Source organism: Habropoda laboriosa, unplaced genomic scaffold, assembly GCF_001263275.1.
Source record: "Habropoda laboriosa isolate 0110345459 unplaced genomic scaffold, ASM126327v1 scaffold40, whole genome shotgun sequence".
NCBI classification, from domain to species: domain Eukaryota; kingdom Metazoa; phylum Arthropoda; class Insecta; order Hymenoptera; family Apidae; genus Habropoda; species Habropoda laboriosa.
The window spans coordinates 6,829,008-6,853,848 of NW_017100231.1; the positions used below are offsets into that span (position 1 = coordinate 6,829,008).

Below are 24,841 nucleotides of genomic sequence, written 5' to 3' on the forward strand. Positions count from 1 at the left end.
AGCTGATGGTTGAAATATGTAAAGATGAATTATGGTTCGGTACCGGACAAGGACCCTGCAAGCCATGAACTGGGGGTACAGCCTGCGTTCATCCTTGTCTAGGGCTCCCTGCGGCTCGGGTCCCGCGGTCGTTGTCTATGCGCGTCGCACAGCGCCTTACACTTCTATGGAGATATATTTTCTTTCTTTTTTTTTTTTTTGCAAAAAGGAAGACAATTCGCAGGATATATTAGCAATGGTGGTAAACAGGTAAATTTTTTAACGATACATTACGTTATCAGTCGTTAATTCTAACGTTACCTCCACATAAACGATTATACTGTAGGAGGTCAATGACCGGAGCTGGCCGCTGGTCGAGCTTGTTTTCTGGAAAAATCTGCGACACAAATAGGAAGGCCGTGGCCTTCCGACGTTCGTTGTTATTAAACAAGAGCGAGTGTGTTTTTGTAGCGAAGAGAGTGAGGGAGAGCGAACGCGGGTCGCGAAGACCATATAAATAGGAAAAGAATAGCGAGAGTGGTCCTTTTTCCCGCGAAGCGATAAAGCGTTAACAGTGTTGTTTATCATAATTATATTTCACAAATCTCTAACTACGCTTATGTATTCTGTTTCCTACAATATTTCCTCTAATCGTCCTGTATAATTATAGTAGAAAAGTAAACTTTTATAATAAACGCTACAAAACTGAGCGCGTAAATTAGAACGTTAGAAAAATCGAAAAACCGGCGTAACAAGGGTTTCTCGTAAATCCGCGTGCAACGCCATAAGCAACCAGCCGAAAATTCCACCGACCCCATGTTCACTGCGCGAACAAAAGCACCTTCACGGGTCCGGGGCGTGATTTCGCCGGAAGCGTGTGGGCAAGAAGAGGGTTAAGTAACGCGAACAATATAAAAACAAGCGAACTAGGGGAGGGACTGCTCTCTGCGACCGGTAATTAAAAGTCCCCGAAAATTTTATTCGTGCTGCAAGAGGAGGACGCGCACGACGACCTGTGTATATTTCCGCGAGATCACCGAGGCCGGGCGGGCGCCCGAAATGAACGTCGAATAAACGAGAAACAGGCGACACCGGCTGGATAATCCTTAACCTCGTTAGGGGGACTATTTCGACGCAATTTATGCAGCGTCAACTCGGTCGTTCGGCTGCTTTTAATGAAATTGCTAGATTTAACGTCGATGTGCCACGTCTTTGCTGTACTTTCTTCCTTTTTTTTTTTTTTTTTTTTTTTTTCACTTGGAAATCTTGAAGATTCAGAAATTTGACACTTGGAAATATTGAAGATTTATAATTTTAACACTGGGGAAAGTTTGAAGATTCGGAAATTTAACACTCGGAAATTGTGAAAATTCAGAAATTCAACACTTGGAAATCTTGAAGATTCAGAAATTTGACACTTGGAAATATTGAAGATTTATAATTTTAACACTGGGGAAAGTTTGAAGATTCGGAAATTTAACACTCGGAAATTGTGAAAATTCAGAAATTCAACACTTGGAAATCTTGAAGATTCAGAAATTTGACACTTGGAAATATTGAAGATTTATAATTTTAACACTGGGGAAAGTTTGAAGATTCGGAAATTTAACACTCGGAAATTGTGAAAATTCAGAAATTCAACACTTGGAAATCTTGAAGATTCAGAAATTTGACACTTGGAAATATTGAAGATTTATAATTTTAACACTGGGGAAAGTTTGAAGATTCGGAAATTTAACACTCGGAAATTGTGAAAATTCAGAAATTCAACACTTGGAAATCTTGAAGATTCAGAAATTTGACACTTGGAAATATTGAAGATTTATAATTTTAACACTGGGGAAAGTTTGAAAATTCGGAAATTTAACACTCGGAAATTGTGAAAATTCAGAAATTCAACACTTGGAAATCTTGAAGATTCAGAAATTTGACACTTGGAAATATTGAAGATTTATAATTTTAACACTGGGGAAAGTTTGAAAATTCGGAAATTTAACACTCGGAAATTGTGAAAATTCAGAAATTCAACACTTGGAAATCTTGAAGATTCAGAAATTTGACACTTGGAAATATTGAAGATTTATAATTTTAACACTGGGGAAAGTTTGAAGATTCGGAAATTTAACACTCGGAAATTGTGAAAATTCAGAAATTCAACACTTGGAAATCTTGAAGATTCAGAAATTTGACACTTGGAAATATTGAAGATTTATAATTTTAACACTGGGGAAAGTTTGAAGATTCGGAAATTTAACACTCGGAAATTGTGAAAATTCAGAAATTCAACACTTGGAAATCTCGAAGATTCAGAAATTTGGCACTTGGAAATATTGAAGATTTATAATTTTAACACTGGGGAAAGTTTGAAGATTCGGAAATTTAACACTCGGAAATTGTGAAAATTCAGAAATTCAACACTTGGAAATCTCGAAGATTCAGAAATTTGGCACTTGGAAATATTGAAGATTTATAATTTTAACACTGGGGAAAGTTTGAAATTCTGCAAATTCACTGTTCCAAGAATTTCTCCAATTATCAAAACCGCAAACACCTCTCGCACGCAACCTGTCGCACAAACGAAGAAATCCACCACGAAGAGCACAATACCGAGCGACTGTTTCTAAAGTTTACTCAAAACCCAGCATCATCGAGCGTCTCTATTTCGAAGCAGAACGAGGTCTGGCTGATCGCCGGTTATGGACGTCCCCATTGTTCCCGGTCGCCTTTGAAACAAAGCTCGAGGGCAGATGGCCGTGGAAAGTACAAGTCACCGCGACACCGTTCCTCCTCCAGCCCGAGTTTTCCAAGGGTGCATTACGAGCCATTAAGGGCCGGGACAGGTCGCGCCTTTTAAGGGCTAAAACGCGCTGCTATTTGTTCTAATACGAAACCGATGCTAATGACGATATATCATATTCCCCGTTAGCTCTACGAGCAAACCGAACGTCACCATGAATCACGACTGGCGAGATGCTAATGCACCGATTTATCTTCCCTCCTCCGCTTTATTAAGACTTAGTTTTTCACCAAGGGAACGAGCGGCTTTCACGTCGAGTTTCAAATCATCGTTCTTCTTTTTCCTCTTTCTTCTTCTTCTTCTTCTTTGATCAACTTTTTCCTTGTCTGATAGATTTCGATTGGTAGATGTGTGTGTAATACAGCGTGGAGGGATAGTGTGAAGGAAGATCGATATCGAGAGGTCGTAGGAACACCGATGGGCGTCCGTGGACGAGGTCTGACAAATTCCACTGACCGAACGCAAGCTCGTAAATCATCGTTCCCGTGAACTGGCCGCGAGATCTCTTTCGAATTCTTATTTATTTCTTGTTTTGGAGGAACTGTTTCTTTTTTTTTGGTTTTTTTGGGGTGTGTAGGGTTGCTTTGGTGACAGCTTGGAGTATCTAACGTCGCGGTTGTTGGTGACACTGATCGAATTGAGTTTGAAGTTTTTGGGAAGTGGTGGGAATTGAAATTTCTCAGTGGTTAACTTTGGAATTTTCGATATTTCTAAAAGTGAAATTTGTGAGTTTTCAGCATCTCCAAACATGAAATTTGTGAGTTTTCAGCATCTCCAAATATGAAATTTGGGAGTTTTCAGCATCTCCAAATATGAAATTTGTGAGTTTTCAATATTTCCAAACTTAACAAACACGTAATTTCTCAATACATAATCTTCCCTCTCCCAACTTTCTCAAATCTCCAATTCCCAACCCACAAATTCCTAACTTTCCCCACTTTACCATCTCCACAAACCTCTCCCCCCAAATTTCCAGATAAACCTAATCGCTTCCAAACATCCTTCCAACTCCCCACAATTCCACTTGAAAAAGCAACAAACCACTCCTCAATTCCCATATGTTTCCCACCGACAGTCTCTTCTCGCTAAAAATCATCGTTTCATTTCCATAATCATTTCCCCGGAACCGATCTCCTCCATTCCTAAAATAACATAAATCCACCAAAACCAAATAAAAAAAATCCCTCAACCATTCTATTCTCCGTGTCTCGCTAAAGGGGACAATTACAGGCAAATTTATTCGTGGTTCTCGTGTAAACGCGCGAATATTCGATGTCTCGATATCTCGACACAGTGGATAATGGAGGAGACAAGGTGTATATAGATATTTCCAAACTTAACAAACACGTAATTTCTCAATACATAATCTTCCCTCTCCCAACTTTCTCAAATCTCCAATTCCCAACCCACAAATTCCTAACTTTCCCCACTTTACCATCTCCACAAACCTCTCCCCCCAAATTTCCAGATAAACCTAATCGCTTCCAAACATCCTTCCAACTCCCCACAATTCCACTTGAAAAAGCAACAAACCACTCCTCAATTCCCATATGTTTCCCACCGACAGTCTCTTCTCGCTAAAAATCATCGTTTCATTTCCATAATCATTTCCCCGGAACCGATCTCCTCCATTCCTAAAATAACATAAATCCACCAAAACCAAATAAAAAAAATCCCTCAACCATTCTATTCTCCGTGTCTCGCTAAAGGGGACAATTACAGGCAAATTTATTCGTGGTTCTCGTGTAAACGCGCGAATATTCGATGTCTCGATATCTCGACACAGTGGATAATGGAGGAGACAAGGTGTATATAGTCGGTGGTGCGAGACAAAGGGCGCGACACAGGGGGTGAGCAACCCCTTGATCCGGTGTAATTCACGGTTTGCCGGTGCATTTATTAACGTGTCACTCGGGGCGACGCCTTCCCCCCTGATGATTTATCGCGCACGCGCCTCAGAGACGCGCAGCAGATCCCTGTTGGAAGGAGCGCGCGAGCGGGGCCAGAGTTCGGCGGGCGTCTTGCTAGCCCGCGGCCGACCTTCCTTCGTCTTCCAGCTGCCGAATCGAACGCGCAGATGGAGACGCAGATGGTACCTACGACCCTGTGCTACCATTAGGTACTGCTGGTATGGCTCCTCTTTCCGTGAATTTTTACTGGATTTTAACAATGGGAACGCCGAATTTCTTTTTCCTCACTTTTCTCGTCAAATTTTATGTGTACAGGTGAAAATTTGAATGTTTGAACAGGTGAGTGAAATTTGGAATATTTGCATATCTGAGAATTTTTAGTTAAAATTTGGAATACTTGAGAGGCTGAATTTTTGAATATGTGAAAGATTTGAGTATTTGGAAAGTTGAGTAACTGAAAATTTTGAGTATTTGGAAAGTTGAGTAACTGAAAATTTTGAGTATTTGGAAGATTGAATATTTGAAAATTTGGAATATTTGGAAATTTGAGTATTTGAATATTTATTTGCATATCTGAGAATTTTTAGTTAAAATTTGGAATACTTGAGAGGCTGAATTTTTGAATATGTGAAAGATTTGAGTATTTGGAAAGTTGAGTAACTGAAAATTTTGAGTATTTGGAAGATTGAATATTTGAAAATTTTGAATATTTGGGAGGTTGAATGTTTGAATATATGAAAATTTGGAATATTTAAAAAGTTGAATATCTGAAAGTCTGAATAACTGAAAATCTGAATACACGAATACTCGTTTGAAAACCCTGCGTTAATCTCCTGAATTTTTATGACATTTTGGAAATTTAGAATTCCTATTTTCTGTGTGCACTGCTTCGAAGCCTGGAAGCACTGAAATCTCATTGATGAATCTCAAGATAAGGGAAATTTAAAATTGATGAGAAACAAATTGAATCTCTTTGACTTGACAAAGTATTCCAGTATTCATTCGATCTTTCAAATACTCAAATACTCCACCTTTCAAATATTCCAATTTCTAAATACTCAACTATTCAAATATTGAAACATTTAAATTGATATAGTAAAGTATTCGAGTATTCATTCAAATTTTTGAATACTCAGATTTTCATATATTCAAATACTCAACCTTCCAGACATTCCAATTTCTAAATACTCAAGCATTCAAATACAACAGCTAACCAAACCAAAAAATCTTCACCCGTCTCCCAAAATCACCCATCCCGAAATTCCCTCGAACGACAATCCCGAAAGAACGCCAACTGTCCTCGAAAATACTCGACGAATACACTCGCGGCTAACCTCTTTAAAGGGCGAAAGGATCATTAGCGAAGGCCGTGGCCAATGGCCATGGTTGCTCGCGATGAAAACTGTATCGAGCCGCTCTCGACAAGACAGACACGTCCCATCGATATAAATAAAGTATCGAGAGTAGAGGGATGGCTAGAACACATCCGCGGGCGGCTGACACAACCACGGGGCAAATGAAAAATGCCGAGACGGACGATCAATGTAAATATATTCATGACGTGGGGTGGCTGTACGGCCACGGGGATGCCAGATACACGTATATAGGAGGCGCATGGACTTTTATAGGATACGTGTCTCACTCTCTCTCTCTCTCTCTCTCTCGTCGTCGACTCGATGCCACTTGGACGGCACATAATTCACTCTTTGGCAGCTCATTACAATTTAAAAAGGCTTTTGTCAGTGTACTATACCACGGACCCGTGATTTCTTACGAGCTCGCCACTTGCTCTCGCGTCAGGGGCCTGTCACCTTCCAGACTGCGAAACGAGCCTTCTTCCTTCGGGACTTTTAAAACTGCCGGAGAGAACGAGAAGAGTTCTTCCACGAACCAACCGAGAACTGCTTAATTTGCCAGCTGAGATAGGGCGTCGCCTGTCTTCCTCAATTATGTGTACAGTTTTTTTTCGGAATAGATTGGCTTGTTTGCTTGTAGATAAGCTTGGGTTAATTAGGCTAGTGGTACGATACTGGTCCAACCCTCACAAGTTTGTTCTCATCAAATTCGGGCTGATGAAATTATCCACGTTTTAGAATACTTTTTTATGTTTCCATTTCTGAGCATGTGTAAATGAATTTTTTTTTAAGTATTTTTTGATGTTGCTCAGGCATTGTAGAATTTTGCTGTATACTGAAATGTCAATTTTCTCAAAATTGTGGGTTAGACAACTATTGCAATGATAGGAATTAAAATAACATAAATCGTTCGAAAATTTTCTATAAAAATTTACTCCAAAATTTCGCCTCATTTTGCAACGATGAATCACCTTCCCCAAACTTCGCCACACCCCGTATACCATTAAAATTAATTACGAAGAAAAAGCGGAATGAATTGAAATCAATTTATCATAAATCCCCCCTGAAATCTTCGAAAACATTTTTCTAATTGCCGATAGTCCCCTGTGCCCCAGCATTCTTTCCAAATGGACCAGCTAAAACCACTTAATAATCCCTTGGACGACACGAAATGGCCGAAATGAAGGTTGCAGAGCACGAGAGGCAGGTAGCAGCCTGGAATTCCTCTCGATATCCGCTACACACCGTGTCCTGCTTTCGTTTCGATCGAGAGCAGCGTTTTAGGCGATGACTCTGTCGACACAGATCAGCCGGGGCCATTCATCAAGATCGCCCTGTACAAAAGACGATCTCCCGGTAATTGCTCGGAATCGGTCTCGGAAACGCGAACGGAGTCATTTCTCTTTCGACATGGCCGATCGAAGCAGCCCGGCAGAATTAGAAATCCCGGGCAACCGGGCGACTCGTCGTTACTGCCCCTTTTGTTCTTCACTCACCGACCGGTTTCTTTCGTTCTACAGGCGAAAAAAAACCTGACCAGAGATCGTTGGACAGGAGGATCTGCCGCTTCCACTACGACGGTGTACCTCGAATTGCGAAATAATTGTACCTAACGTAAAATCGAAATCGTCAAATATCGAACATTTCAATTGCTTTGATTTTCATCGTATGTTTATGTAAGTAGTATCTATGATTTGGTGAGATTCTCCTGAAGAAAATGAGCCCAAACACGGTATATATCGGATTACTTTTAGTAGTAGTCAATTCGAATATACCGGGTATCCAAAGAAAACGTACTGCAATTTTTAAGGACGCTTTTAAGATTGATTGTTATTAAGACTAATTAACTTAATAATAATGAATCTTGGTAATAGTCAGTTTTAAAAGCAGCCTTAAAAATTGTCGTACGTCTCATTTGGCTACCCGGTATATTGAAATTAATTACTACTGAAAACTAGTCCAATTTATGTCGTGTTTGGGCTCATTTTCATCGGGAGAATCACAGCTATTGATTAATACTATTTTGCAAAGCAGGTGTTCTCTCTTTCAAGTACTGCTTCTCGTTTATTCTCGCTGTACGGTTCAGAATTCATCCTTTTTTTCACATTTGAGCAATTTTTTTGCGATATACCCGCTCCTCGGTGGCCTGAAGACTATACAGAGGATAGAAAGAAGAGGTTGCCATGGAAGAAAATGCAACTGCGTCCCCGTGGGACGTAGTCGAAGCCCGAAATTGATATGTATTCCGCGGCGCGGCGCGTCCAATCTATCGCGGGTCAAGCAGCCGGAATTTTAAGCGCGATACACGCCATCGTACGTCGAGATCTCCCTCTAGACGTCAATACGGGGTTCTTTGTGTGCTCGATATACGGGGTGGCTCGATCGTACGTGAGTTAAACGGCTATTTTTCATTCGAATATTGTCTTCGGTATATCTTCTTACACTTTGAACAGAAACAGGAACAGAGATATTTTAGCTGTTCAATTTAAAAGAAAACACCCTGTGTATGAAAATAAAATGTCAAAAACAATCCACCTCAAACCTAAAACCCACGCAGAACAACCTCAAATTGAAACCGTAATTTCTGCATAAAACAAAAGAATGTTCAACAACTTCAGCTGATAAAAGAGAGTAACCTCAAGCCTAACACCCACACAATCTCAAATCAGACGCATAATTTCTCCGTCATAAAAAAGAAAAGGAGAAAACAGGTCGCAAAAGATGGAGTAGAATTTCGAACAAGTGACACGAGCTACACCCAGTATGTTCAAAGAGCATGTTGCCCTGGAACACGGGGCCGATCATCGACGAGGAACGCGGCTGATCGTTTCTTCTCCACGTTCCGAAACTTACGAGGACATAAAGCGCGCCCCCGTATATATATATCCGGTCGATCCGTATGCATATAGGCGCGCGTGGTCAGCCAGAGGATCGCGTGCACAGGCGAAAGGAGAAGGGTGGCCGCGAAGGGACGCCGCTGGTCATCCTCGGAAAATTGAATTTGGTCCCAGAGGGCCAGTCGGATGAGGTATGCTGACAGTTGGAAAATTTGCGTTTAACCGGATGCACGCGACTCCTGCTTGGAAATCTTTTTGATCACCACGGATCGCGCAATACAATTTCTTCCGTAACATTTTTTTAGTCTTCAACTGTGTTTAATCACTCACCCACACTTTTCACCCTTTCAATTTTAAATTAGACTGTGCATAAAAATTTTGAATAACTCATCTCAATCTTGGGATCAAGAACTAAACAAAAAAATTTTTTAAATTCACAGGGTTAGGTTACCTAAAATTTTTATATACAAGGTAACTGAAAATTTAGGGGATGAAAAGAAAAGATTAAACATTATGTGAAAAGTAGCAACTCTAGCTTGTTTTCTAATATCTCTTTAGTCTTCAATTGTGTTCAATCACCCACTCACATTTTTCACCCTTTAAATTTTAAATTGGACTGTGTATAAAAATTTCAAGTAACTCAGATCAATTTTAGGGTCAATATCTCATAAAAAAAAAAATTTGCAGGGTTGGGTTACTTAAAATTTTCATATGGAGGGTAATTTAAAATTTAGGGAATGAAAAGGAAGGATGAAACAGTATGTGAAGGGTAAATTAACATACTAATAGCTGACGATTAAGATAAATCTTTCTGCACGTCTTTTGTTTCTGGTAAATGGTGAAAAAATTCGAGCTACTCACCGTGTAGCACCCATCCATGGTGGCACCTGTCGCAGTACCGGATGTGCCGCTTCCCTGGGGTGAACGAGTCGCAGGAGCATCCGTTGACAGTGCATCTGATAGACTGGAACCAGGCAAAAACAGTAATTACTACCTCGCAGGCTTAAACGCTTCCATACAATAGTCCACAATAACAATTAACGTAAAAAGTTAAACAGCTGCTTATTATGGCGATCAGATTTTCATTTATACACCTAATATAGTCTGAAGAATCTGCTTGCAATTTTTTATGGATTTCGAGTTGGTTTTATTAGAGTTAACAATAATTTGAGTGAAAAAAGCATTTGTTGAAAAGTTTTTTAAGGTTGCTTACTTCTTTGGAAAGTTTTTGCCAACTTACAATGCAAACTTTTTAGCTACAGTGTACGTGGAATTTTTCGCAATAAAACGCAATAAAAATTCAGGATGCGTATTAAATTTCTAACAGAGAAATTCTGACCAAATATTTTTCAAATGAGTAAAGATTTAGGGGAACAATATTCACCTTCAATCTCTTCAGGACTTACCCATTTACTTTTTCAGGGACACAGGCACATATGTGTACATTTAGATTTTTTGAAAATTATAATTTTCAAAATTAATATTTTTAATAAAAAAAAGTAAGAAAATACAGCGAATCGTCTAACAAGAAAACAGTATAATTGCTATCAATTTAAACAACCTTTCCTAATTTTAAAGAAATCGTCCCTGAAGGGGCTAAAACAAAATTTCCATTTTCGCATTCTTCTAACTGTGAAAAAATTCCCGCCCCAAGAGGTTAACCTCCCCTTCCACGTTTAACAACCTCTATTCATACCTAACGTTCATAACAGCACAGAGTATCATGCTCAAAGACTCCATTCGTTAAGGCGAGAAGAAAAAAAAAAAAGAAGGAAAGAAAAAAAAGGTGAAACAGTTGGTGGAGAGCAGTGAAAAGAGAAGTGTGCAAAGGTGGGGGGATAGAATTTTATTCGTCGACTTTTCAGCCGGGAGGAAATATCCCGGACAGTTTGGCGCGGATTAAAGGATCGTTGCCACCGGGGGCAAGGCGGAGAAAAAAAGGGGGTGTGGTATTTTGAGTGACCGTTTGGCATAACGCCACCCCAGAGGAAGCTCGTAAGAGAGACGGTGAGCTCGTCGGATTTTAAGGAACCGTGAATATTTTCCGCCCTTCGGCACGAAATTAACCCCTTGGGAGCCACCATCCAATCCTGCCCCCAGGCTGAAAAGGAACCCGTGCTCCTCTTGGATCGGGTATTACTTTATGTACGCGGCAGAAAAGTTTATTTTCCGCTGGCCTTACCTGCACCACCCACCTTTCGCTGCAGCAGAAACGATGAGAAGAAGAAGTGAGCGAGTGAGAGAGAGAGAGAGAAACGTTAATTCCTGCAGTTCTCTCTCTCTCTTCCATCTTTCATGCGTTCGAAAGTTTCACCGACACGAATCTGCACTATAAGGAAAACTTTGGTTCCTTATTAAACTGGACGCTTGAACGTCCTTCTCATCATGGCTAACCAACCACGTGGAAATCTTCGATGATACAGTGGATGAGGCGAGTGCATCTCTCGAGCCATGGAAACTTTCCTTCATACAGGGTGGTATAAAAAAAAGGATTCAGAACTTTGAGGTTAGGTAGTAGTCAAATAGAGAAAAAGACACAGCTAAGAAACTATTTATTCTACTGGTTATTTATTTTTAAAGGTTGATAAAAGAGAGGTTATAAATTATTATTACTTTGTTAAACAATTTTTCAATATTACAGTCAATTATGTATACACACAATAAACACTCATATCTTGTAATGACCATTACACAATATTCATACTATAAATTGTACAATTTACCAACATCTTATAAATTACACAATTTTCCTTTATTAGTACGTATAGTACACTTCCTTAAAAGATATTTCACTGTATTGAGATAAAACAGACACCCTGTACGTGTACAATTAGGTACAGTGAATATATCTGGACGAAATAGAATTTTTTTGAGGTTAATAGATTAATAAATCTATTACCCCACGAAAATTCTAATTCATGCATACATGTTCACTGTACCTAATATATCAATTCCACTACAAAACTGACAAGGGTGAAATACCTAACCTTACCAACCTGACATATGACATACACCGATCACACGACACACATATGTACATCACCACAACGAGAAACAAAAAACAGAAATTTTCCATAATAACCAGCTTAATCTCATCAAACAGCCCACCAGTGAATCGTCACTCCCCATTTAAGGGGTTAATGCAATCTTCCGTCCCCCATCCCACGTGTATACACCTATATACATAAAGACTATTTTCCACCGTGAAGAACGTCGCTGTGTTGGTTCCGTGGTGTCGTGTGGCATCGGTGTTATAGCGTTACAACGGCGTGTGCCGCTAATATAAAGACAAATGAAGCGACGCGCGCGCCGCCTTCGTCGGCCATGTGTCTTTATCCAGACAGCGTCCCGCGGCATCGCGGGAAATCTTCTGTCGCAGGGAAACGGAGTCCGCCTAAGCAACGCGGCAGACAAAATTTCGCAGCCGGCGAATTTTATTAGCCTCGCAGCGGGTTATTTATTCGGAACGGCGACAGATTATATGGCGATATTAGCGGTCGCCTGCGTAACGCGGAGGGAGAATTCCCGTGAAACAAAGTCCCCGGCTAGCTTTTTATATTCTGGCTCGTGACGCCTTGAAATTAGATTCTTCAGTTAATTTCATCTGCTCTGGAAAAATAGATGAAATGCACTTTGGAAACAATTATTGTAAATTAGGTTAGGTTCGCCAGATCAGACTTTTATTAACCTCCAAGTCTTTCAGCTCGCAAATCAACGACATAAAAATTCCTTTCAAATAAACCATTCTTCGTCGTAAAAACCTACGTCTATTCGAATCGTCCACACGTTACACATATTTTTTAAACATATAAAGTCAATCGTCAAAAAGACCGAACTCAAATTAATCAAACAAACTTCGCCGAACGGCAGATTCTCGGTTCACTTCTCGATCGCGTCACACGGCTAACTTCGCAACGAGATCAGTTGTCTCCGCGCGCTCGTTCCTTTACATAACCTCATAGGTTCGCGCGCGCGGGCACCTCTTCCGGCATGGTCGCGCACGGAAGGCAATAACGTTTTTACGAGCCACGAAACATTTATTGCCGGCCTCTCTCTCTCTCTCTCTCTGCCGTCGCCGCGTGCCGGTTTATCATCTCGTTCCGTCGCTTAATACTCCCCGCTTAAGGACGCCACGAGCAGCTTCTGTATATTTTTCGCGGCTGTATATCTTCCGATTAGACCGGTAACGACGCTGCCAGCGCGCCGACGAGTTCATCAATTTGCCGTTTTTAAAAACTACTCCACCTGGGCTGATTAATCGGCCCGTTCTCTACCGGCTAATGGAACGCGTTCGTGCACGCCTAGTGGACGGTGATTGTGCTTCTGTCAATTCGCTGATCGAGGAAGAAAGGGGAGAGTTCGGTGAATAGAGGTAAATACGCAGATTAATTCTGTGCTATAGCCTTTGCAGTTTTTTTTTTTTTTTTTTTTCAACGAAATCCTGCTCTCTTTTCTACGAACGATCGTCTAATTTTGAAAAATAATAATCGTAGACAATAATACAATTCTTTAACCGAAGGTAAAAATGTTAGAAAATAGATATTCACGTTGGTTGGTGTTCTACAAAGTTCGATACAATACTTACTTTACACTGATATTCCACTCGACCACGGTTACACGCGGTAAATTCATCTTTCAACGCAAGTATTCCAAGCTGTATCAAATATACCACACTCCATTATTCAGATTATCAATATATAATCACGAAATCGATCGCGGCTTCTAAAACGAGCCAAAGAGTCGTTTAGATTTCGACATAACCTAACCCCACAGCAACACATCTCTCGACAACGAGATCGGACATGCATCACCGGCTTGAATTGTAATCCAAACGGGAAACAAGCGTACACGCGGAATGAAATTACACGGATACGCCATTCAAACATCGCACAATAATTCCCAGAATTTGTCAATTTGGACTAACAATGTTACTGTTGGTTAGCAACACTGCGAACACTGTAACAAGGTTTAAACGCATTTTAACGACTTGGAATACAAAGAGAAATAATGCGTTCTACGCGTGCAGCGAAATAAGAGGTTATGCGCGTGACATGACGCGCGAACGGAAGCTAGTCGACTACCGTTGCAAAGAGAAATCGATGATTTACGTGTGGGGTCGATAGATGTCGGTCGTGATGTGTCCGCAGAAAATTCGAGCGTAAATTTTTCTATTTACTCATTGAAAGAAGTTGGTTTTATATTAAATTAGTATAAATCTTCGAAATTCAGTGGGTGTAAATATTGTCTCTACCGTATATCGCGTAAATCACGAAATAAAATAAAAGAAAAAACCTAACCTAACCTCTCGATTAGACAAACCGTCGCAGAAGTAGAATCGCAGCGATCGCGAAGCAATTTGCCCAGTCTCGCTATTCCATCTCAAAGGCAACCGAGTCAAAAAGAGCCACTATCCTCGTTTCACACTCAAAACGTTCGGGCAAACACTCACCGGTGGCTGGCTAACTCGAAACCGACTCGATGGCCACTCACCGCGTCGATACAGCCCAATTTCCCACTCTTCTTGATCAAATCCTTTCCCCGGTGCCGAACAACAACACCGACACGGTTTATTTTCCAACCAAAAGCCGGAAAACCATCGGTCTACCTTCATGGCAAACGCTCTCGAGGCTGATCTGCCTGAAATTCGCCGTAACGGCCGCGCACCGCCAGTCGGAATCGCAGTCGATTCCGACTGGTCGATTCGAAAGAGATAGCGCGATAGGGAATAGAGTGGTGGCGCAGATGGAGGCACGAAAGTACGAAAACTCGACAGCACTCGAGGACGATGACGTGGGATGCGATATGCCGGGGCAAATCTGTGGATGCAGGCGCAGGTTCGTGTTTAATGAACGGGGCTAATCTCCCTACATTCGAAATGCAACGCTAACAGCGAGCGCGAGGCAGCAACACGTTCATCGTTGCAAATTAATTTGACCAGAGCGCGAATTAAACCTCAAGTATAAAGCTGCCGCGTCGACGTTGCTGCTACTAGCTGCTCGCTGCCCAAGCCCATTAATGAGTTCGAGGATTTAAGCTGGCCTATGCGTTTCGCTCATCCCTCCTCTCTATACATATACATATATATATATATCTATATAATATAGTAGGGGTCGCTGGCGTTGCGTCGACTCGGTGCGCCCAACCGAGATCTTCTTGCGTTTCAATGTTTATTTTACGACATTGGTGACGGAGATTTTGCGCGTATTATTGGCCTGTGAATTAGTAGGTTATGTATGATCGATGTTGTGCGGAAAAACTGAGGTTACATGAGTGATGTAAATAATCTGTTACGAGTGACGGTTAAGTGACTCTTGTATGACGATGTATTATTAGGTGTTTAGAATAGTAAAAATAAAATTTTTTTGTTACATCAAATAATTTAATATTAATTAAACATTGTGAATCGAGTGTGAAGTTTTAGAATGTCATTTATCCCGTGTAGGTTATGCAGTAATTATTGATATTTTTAATCGGAATGTCGTTTATCGTATATAGGTTATGTGCTTCTGTATGGATTATTGACATCGATTTTCTTAGTGATTCAAGAGTTGATCAATTTTTATCAAATTTAATATACTTACTGTACATCGTGCAATTTGAATGTTTTTAATTTTTTAAAGTGAAAGTACAGAATTATTTTGACCTTCTTACAAGCGTGTGGTTCGACTATCGTGTTATTAGAAACGAAACCATTGATCCCCCTGTTTAATGAGAACGCGGCCGCGTGTCGATGCAAGGGGGGAAACGTGGCGTAATAGAAGAAGGAAAGACTAGGAATTTCTGGCGGCCGTTCTTCATCCCGGCACGCTTCACGTGTGTGGCGGAATAATGAAATGCTAACAGCCCTGGCTGCGTTTAGCATATTGTCGCGGCCACAATGGCAATTTGCGTGATATATCTGGCCGTTTTCTTGGGATGCGTTCAAATGTAGCGGAATTAACTGGCCATACGAAATGTCGCGGAAGAGACGCGTATATCTAGCTGGCGGAACTGGCGCTTGCCAAAATTTGAACGACCAATCATTCTTTGGAATATATTTTTTTTCTATTGTGTGTGAATGGTGGAATCTTGGGAATAAAATGGAAGGCAGTGGATTCTAACGGTCGACCATTTATTGTGTCAGGTAAAAGAAATTTCAAAATAAAAAAAAAACAGATTCCTCTGAATAATAGGTTAGGTTAGGAATTCAGAATTTTCTATTTTTTTTTTCTTTTGTTTGAAGAATGGAAAAGTATATTATTTTGAATGTAATTGGAATGATTAACCTCTTAACTGTGTTCTCCTTTCAAACAGAAATTGAATCTCTGTAGTTTCTAATTAAAAATGAAAATCTCTCAATATATAAATCATTGTTTTCTAAGTATTGGCTAACCAATGCCGAGTTAACTTTTACACAGTTAACAGGTTAATAACGAATGATAAATCAGGAACTATATTCCTTTTTTTAATTTAATCAAAATCTAGTCAAACCAAACACTATTCATCAAATCACTAACCATTTAGTTGACCAAAAATTTCGTTTCACCGCAAATTGCTCGCAGCAATTGCTCTTGACAGCGTTCTGAAGGAAAGTGAAAAATATACAACGCCTCGATTAATTTCTCTGCGAAAATAGGACGCATAGAGAGTACAGAGAAGAGGTTAGGGTCCTGCGTGGACGATAAATATGGCGGTGAGGACGACAAAATATCGCGAAATAAGAAAGGTTGACAGACGGCACCCTCAGGAGCACTAAGTCACAGCCTATGCTAACTTTCTGGCTGCTCTCACTCTGTCTCCCCCCTCTTTCTCGCTATATTTCCGACCGATGAAATAATATCGCCCCGATTGCTGGCCTTGATCCATGTAGCGTGAAACGTCCCGACGTTTTACTGGGGTATTCTCCGAGAGCCAAGTCGCGCGCAATAATCGCGAAGGGACGCTCGTCTCTTTTGCTTTGTTGAAATCCTGTTTTCAACGGGGACACGTGGTTCCTTATTGCACGATTTTGGCTCGGTTTCTCAGATCGTCTTTCTCCATGTTTTTTCGAGGTTAGGAATGCTTTAGTCGGGCAAATCTGTGGAAAATATGGCGACTTAAAGATTGCAGCGGTATTCGTTCGTCGAATGGAAATTATGAATAATTTATTTATTTGAAAATTACGAATAATGACAATTTAGTATAGTCGATGATAGAAATTGTTCTCCATCGCAGGGATTAATTACGAATATTGGAAGAAAAGAATGTGTTTGAACTTAAAAGCAATTTTATGATAAAATTTATTATCCTCCGTGGAGAAAACTAAATCGTGATATATCATGAACGATATTAACGGGATATTCAGGCCTTTCTAAGGGTGTGTCCAGCACGTACGGTATAATTAAAACGGGGATTTCGATGAATGGCAAGGAAAGTCATTAAACTCGACACGTTTATTGGTTCTAAGGTGGAAAAAGTCGAACAATCCCCATCGTATCGGACTAAATCGTACAATATCGATGGAACGATTAATCCTCGTGATCGTTGCAATCATGTTCCGCTGGTGTATCGTTAGCTGCCCTCTAATCGCGGACTCGCGCGACTAAATAGCGGAGCTTGATCAAAGAACGTCAGATAAAATTAATGGAGCGTCAATTAACGTGCGTGTACTATGTGTCTTAAAAAAAAAAAGAAACGAATGTAGAAATTCTTCGAGAGCACAGTTGGAAGAAAACGAAATTTAGGTTAACTTAACGTGCGTTCCTTTGATAATGATAAATGAAGTAAATTATACTTAACTGGAGCAGAAAGTATTTTAGAAAAAAAGGAAATTTTATCGAATTTTCAAATCCTAACCTAAAATTTGAACCATAGCATCAGTAATACTACTCTTATTCCTTTGCAAACCTGAAAAAAATTAAGATTTAAATTAAAATTATTAAATAAAATAAATTAAAAAGTAGGTGTTTCGTACGCAAAGTGTTAAATTACCCATTGTCCTGACTTCCTGAAGACGCGGGAATCGTTCGAAAAACGTCATCGTCACTCGTAAATCTCAATTACTCGGGTAAATCGCGAAAACCAGCGGGCTCATGGGAAATGCTCCCCTTGCAGGTCAAAGCAGCCAGAAAATTACCGGATCCTTGCCCCTTTCCCCTTTTGTCTCTGACTGCACAGACCGACAGGTAGCGGAGGGTGCTTTTTTAAATCTCATTATTACAGCTGGCGAGCAACGCGAAAAATAAACGGCGCTCACGTCTGCCTGAAGAACTTAATCCTAGGAGCTTAGCCGTGAAACGACGACCGCGCGTGTATTTTCGACAGGCTGGCCACGCGCCCCGAGTATTTCTTTCCTAATACGATAAAGAGAAACAATGAAACAAAATAATAAAGTGCCATTCTCTCGTCACTTTTCACCGTGACAGGAAGAAACAGCCTTTTCTACGAGTCTGTTTTAAAATAACTTGATTTTAGAATTAAAAGTGTCAATTTTTAGGTTAGCTTTTGTACTGTAAGTCTTGTAACTCTGAAACTAATGATTTTTCGACCGATGTTTATCCGAACTTTTTTGTTCGTTTCCATGAGTAGTATAAGTCACTGAAATTTTGTCAAAAATTTTTTCGACACCCTGTATATGACTTCGAACGTGAGATAAAGAAGAGAGCGACTGTATTTAGTCGCGTTTTGTCCTAAAAGATCATCTAGTAGGAAGTCACTACTGTGGCGCGTAGTAGCTGAAGGGTTAATAGGGCGAGTTTTCATCTATCGTTCCTATTCATCGGCAATTTCCGATTGAGTCGCCGTCCTCCCCCATTTGAGGGAGGAGGACGATCGATCGCCATTGTCTCGGCTATGAGCTCGACTTTTCATCCCGACGGCCACACCTTGCCACCGATCGTTCTACGAAAATGAAGCGTAATGGCGTAATGGCCGATGGAAACGCGGACGTTGCACGCGACACGTGACACTTTGTTTTTGTAATGGCGGCTACTGGACGAATTTTCAAAAATGGGAGTTTTTGAAGTGTCTCAAATTTTTTAATTTTGTCCTCAGTTTCGGAAATTTTGATTTTGATCGAAAAATATGGCGACACTTTGTCTCTAATGGCGGCTACTAAGCGAATTTTCAAAAATGGAAGTTTTTGAAGTGTCTCAAATTTTTTAATTTTGTCCTCAGTATCGGAAATTTTGATTTTGATCGAAAAATATGGCGACACTTTGTCTCTAATGGCGGCTACTAAGCGAATATCTCAAATACGAGAGTATTTTTCTATTTTCAGTTTCAGCAATTTTAATTTTGATCGAAAAATATACTGATTAACAGAGTATTTAAGTAAACATCTCATTGACAATTTTGCTTCGACAATTTTACGGCGAAAAAAGTAAATATTAGTTGAATTTCTAAAATCTACAAAGTTCCTTTACTGCCAGTGTCAATTGTTTTCTTTTTCACGATCATTTCTCGCCATGGCAATTTCTGCCAGCGCATTCATTACTATAATTGTCATCGTCGGAGAGGAAGTTTAGCGCGATGGTAGTTTGCAGTTCGTCAATTTCAGCGAGTAGCACTCGAGCGTGGTCGTCGAGGAAGTCTGATGGCTTCCTGACACGGGACGTCCTTTCCTGGTAAACGTGGCCTCGCGACCAGATCGTGACTTCGAACCTTTCGATCGGTTACGCCCATTCCACCACGATTAGACGCTTCCACGCGTCCAATTCTGGCCTTGGATCAAATTCGAAGAATGAAGAAGTTTCCTGGAATTCTAAACTCTTCGTTCGAGAACCTGGACTCACTTCTCTTCCTTCAAACGTGAAAATTTTTTACATTTCATTCGTTAGTAAGCTCTCTTTTTTAGGTTAGGTTGTTTCTTGTATTCATTCTTCTTATTTTCATTAGAATACCACCTTTAGAGTAATAATTAATAATTAATAATTGCATTAGTAAGTAATAGTTACGACAGATCAACAATAAGTTGGGTTAGGTTACCAGAAAGTCTTCAATTTATCACTGTAGCAGGCTTAAGTACCATTTTTGTATTTCCAACAACCCACTTCTTATATTCGTTAGAACACCACCTTCAGAGTAATAATTAATAATTGCATTAGTAAGTAATAGTTGCAACAGACCAACAATAAGTTAGGTTAGGTTACCATGAAGTCATCGATTCACTTCTGTAACAAGCTCAAGTTTCATTTTTGTGTCTCTAACATCCAACTTCGTATTTTCATTGGAATACCACCTCTGTAGTAACGATCAGTAATTAACAATTATATTAGCAACTAATAGTTCCAATAAGTGAAGTTAGGTTATGTCAGAACAAGCCCACGAAGTGAACATTGTAACAAGCTCAAGCACCACTCTCCGTAGCTCCAATAACTCATACGAGTGTTTAATGTCGTAAATAACAGAAGAAAAAGAGAAACCACTGTGATCCGTTTGAAAACAATCATTAAACGCCATTAGACGAGCAATCATCCAGAACGACGTGGACGGACATCGATCCCGGACAAAGATACCGCGTCGAGTGTGTATGTACATAAGTACTTAGCGGAATTCTCGCGAGGAGAAAGGTCTTCGATCGAAAGGAACGCGCGTCACCGTCGGCAAAAATAAATAATAACCGGCGTCGATTATGGAATTCCATTATGCGTCCGCGGAATTCCCGTGGCTGGAGCAAGGACTTGTGATCGAAAGGTCGTCGATATAATACCTCGAGCTATCGAGAGAATCGATACGTGAAGTCGCGAACTGGTCAAGCGGAAACGTCTCACCAGTTTTTGTCCGAGTGTTAAATTAAAACTAATTCACCGATCGTATTTCACGTATTGATCGATTTAGTTGAAGATTGATTAATCACGTTAGATTATTTGGTATTTCTCAAAGTATCTCTGTTCAGAGAATAGAAGATACGACACTTCGATTGGACTAAAAACAGTAGATTGCTTATTCGTACGTCTAACACTTTCTACGACGCGACTAACCTGTCAATATTTACAAATACTCTTTACCAAATTTGCTACTCAACAATTCTTCCCTACATACGTCACAACTCATCTACATTCACACTAATAACCGTCAAGAAAATCACTACAAAATACATGAAAAAGTTCGATCTGAAACGATCTCATTTCTTACGTTAAACATGCACCGGTTTAACTTCACGAACGCAACGAAGTGGGCGACGAAGTTACACGAAGACAGTCGAACGGATGTACGATCTTCATCGGGTGAAGTCGGCCGAGCGGCTCGCGGGGGGCGTGAGTATCTCGCGACGCAGTCGTTCTCAGAGGCGTCACGAGGCAGCATGGCACGAAAGGGTCCGGGGTTTCTCGAATAAATCGAAATTTCAAAAGGACATTAAGGCCGCGACGGCGGCCAATAACGTTCGCCACGACTCGTGTTCGCCACAGCTCATCCCCCTCCACTCCTCCCCCTTGGTCTGCGCACGTGTGAAATATGATCGAGTTGCGGTCTTGTGTTTCGCGCGCCTCGATGTGCACACGCCCGCTCGACGAATAATAAACACGTGTACGTCTATGCGTAATAGATGCGACTGCGCTGAGCGGAGGTCGTCGCGTATATAACTCGTTTGTATCCCTTGAATAGTACGGAGAACGTGTTTTCTCTTCGGAGATTCTGCCGAAGATTTTTCTGAGAGGTTGGCGAGTACAGTTGGACTCTGATGTTTCTGTTTTTTGTGCGAACGGTCACGATGTTGACAGTTTAGGAAAACGTTGGGATTCTCGACTTTCGACGAATGATTTACACTAAGAGTGGAATTTCAGTGTTTGTGCTTTAGACGTATATTATTTTTTTAATTTTTAAAACAGCTCAAACTATTTGATTCGATAATGAAATCTTGGTGTAATATTTGAAATTTGGTCAAATGTTTCTATAAATTTTCAAAACGAGTATTGAAGTGTAAAAGAATTGCTAATAAAATTGAGGGAGAAAAAATGATTCGTCAGATATTTCACTTGATTTGCAATAGATTTACAGTTGCGGAATGCAAATGTCAAATACGGATTAATAAATATACACATTGCTTACACAGACACGTGTATTGGTTTAATCAGATGTAGAATTCGAAGTCAATTAACTTTTCGCAATACGATACGGTTTAATGTTGTTATTACTGTATGCACACATGACCGATTAATAAATAATGCAATAAATCATTACGAACACATGCGAAGTTCGCTGGAATTATGCAATCGTCAATGACGATTACGATGTATTAAGCATATTTCATATAGCGAATACGATTAAAAGCGAGAAGATCAATCGGCTATTCATATCCCAACTGTATCATAATACCTACTTATCGTAAACTCAATTATAAACTTCCGTTCAAGAATACACTTCCACAATGAATCATAGATTTTATGCTGTTTTCATGTGAAATCAGTCTGACATCGATAATTAGATAATTTCTATTTTGGGAAAAATATCGAAGCTATCAAAAATGTAATGTATTCAATTTCAAGGCCATACAGATTTTATACTGTTTTTATGTGAAATCAGTCTTATATCGATAATTAGATAACGATATACTTTCCATTTTGGGAAAAATATCCAAGTTAACAAAAATGTAATGTTTTCAATTTCAAGGTCATTTCAAGGTCATATTAGATTTCATGCTGTTTTCATGTGAAACAAGGTTTACGTCGATATGTAGATAACGATATACCTTCCATTTTGGGAAGAATATCGAAGCTATGAAAGGTGTAATTCAAGGTCGTTTCAAGGTCACAAAAAATATCTAAAGAAAGCCGTTCTTTCGATCGCAATACACACCTTTATCTCTCTCTCTCTCTCTCTCTGAGCTCTGCAGCGCGAGAGGAGTTCACACACAGCCACGAAATCACAAGTCGAAACGAGAGTGGAAAGAGGGGGATCGACGATCTCGGTTTCCGCGAGCTCGTGGTCCGCGGGGTCGCCGAGGGTCGGCCCTTTTTCGGGTTTCGATGCGTGATATATCGGCTCGTAAAAATCCGCTGGAATAAAATATCTCGGTTGGATCTTGGGGGCGAAGGTCGGCGTCGCCGAAAGGGCCCCTCGCCGCGGTGCACCGCGTTTATGGGTGACCGGGTACATGGACGCACACGTACCCGTAGGTGCGAACATTGTTAACAAGTCTCGTATTTTATACACCGCCGAGAGAAAACAACCGACTGGCTGCTGGCGAGGGGATCACTGTAGCCAGGGGTGCTCTTCGATTGCTTTACCTCTAACGCCGCATTATCTATTATTACGAATAATTTTTCATAAATAAATTTTTAACCCTTTAACTGGGGATGACATGGAACTTCGATAATGACATTCTTGTAAATTTGAACCTGATACGTCGTTCGTTTTTTCGAAATATGAAAAAACTAAGAAGTCACGATTCATTCGACGCGGCGCTTTCGGAAAGTTAGCTCCCCGGTTAAAACGTTAATAAAGCTTCAAACGACCTATGTTTATATAACACTTTTCTCTTATTTTCACCCGTAGAACACACCTACGAAGTTTTGTCCGAAAGAATTTGGCCACCCGGTATATGAGTACTTCGTAAAAAGGCAAGTATCGAGGCAAAATATCGTTGAAGACTGATATTTAAAAGGGGGAGAGAGAGAGAGGAAGAAGTGTAGCTGAATGGTTATTATAGGATGGTTGAGCCAGGCACACTAAATCGAGAATTCTCGTGGCGATTGACTCGTAAAGCCCGAAGCGAGAAAGCAACGGGGCCCGAGCGCATCCAGGTCGTGGGGCGCATAAATCGCGTTCGCGCGCGACTGTTCGCAGCGTGAAACGCGGCACCGCGTGAATAATCGTAACATAAATAAAAGCTGGATCGCGGCGACGTCCATTAACGCGTGTTAGGCCGACGTTAATCCACTGAAACGCATTTAAATTTCCCCGCTTATGTCCAGCCCACGGACAATGTAAATAATTCTTGATCGATCGGATATCGATTACCACGGGGTTGGAGAACGTTGACGACGGCGATAAGGACGACGACGACGACGACGATCGTTCGAATTTACATATAGATAGTGCTGTCAATGTAAATGATTACGGCAATAACCGACAGGTATATCAATTTATCCTCGTTTCGACCTCTTTGTTTCTATTTTCTTCTTTTTGGTTTTTTTCTTAGTCACACGCTTGCTTTCCCGAGTGTGATAAACATTATAACACGATGTTTGAAGAATTATATTCTCGATGGTTAGTGTGTCAAATTGGGTAGAAGTTGGGAGAAGATTTGGGTTTACTGAATTACGCGTTTACTTCGGGGGAAGATCGGTAATTGAACTTCGATTTGAAAGAGGGGGTCATGAGAGTGTGCGCGAATTTTGGAATTTTGAAATATTTGAATCTTTGAGTCTTTGAATTCTTGAATCTTCGAATCCTTGAATATTTGAATCTTTTAATCTTTGAATTCTTGAATCTTTGGATGTTTGATTATTTGAGTCTTTGAATATTTTAGTCTTTGAATCTTTGAGTTCTTGAATCTTTGAATTGTTGAATTTTTGAATATTTTAATCTTTGAATACTTGAGTATTTGAGTCTTTGAATATTTTAGTCTTTGAATCTTTGAATCTTTTAGTCTTTGAATCTTAGAATTCTTGAGTCTTTGAATCTTTGAGTTCTTGAATCTTTGATTTCTTGAATCTTTGAATTCTTAAATATTTGAATCTTTTAATCTTTGAATACTTGAGTGATTTGAGTCTTTGAATATTTGAATATTTTAGTCTTTGAATCTTTGAATCTTTTAGTCTTTGAATCTTAGAATTCTTGAGTCTTTGAATTCTTAAATATTTGAATCTTTTAATCTTTGAATTCTTGAATCTTTGAATCCTTGAATCTTTGAATCTTTTAATCTTTGGATATTTGAGTATTTGAGTTTTTGAATATTTGAATCTTTTAATCTTTAGATATTTGAGTATCTGAATCTTTGAATATTTGAATCTTTTAGTCTTTGAATCTTAGAATTCTTGATTCTTTGAATCTTTGAATTCT

At 40.0% G+C, this 24,841-nt stretch overlaps 1 protein-coding gene across 1 annotated transcript in view; it reads right to left on the reverse strand.

Annotated features, from left to right (window-relative positions):
• Positions 1-4,360: 4,360 nt before the first annotated feature.
• The window catches only part of LOC108571490, a 135,708-nt gene continuing 115,227 nt past the window's right edge, over positions 4,361-24,841 (reverse strand). The window contains exons 3-5 of the mRNA XM_017933546.1: positions 9,740-9,842; positions 4,817-4,915; positions 4,361-4,410 (exon numbers count right to left, since the gene is read on the reverse strand). Of these exons, the coding sequence (XP_017789035.1) occupies positions 4,361-4,410; positions 4,817-4,915; positions 9,740-9,842 (252 nt within the window). The remainder of the gene's footprint in view (positions 4,411-4,816; positions 4,916-9,739; positions 9,843-24,841) is intronic.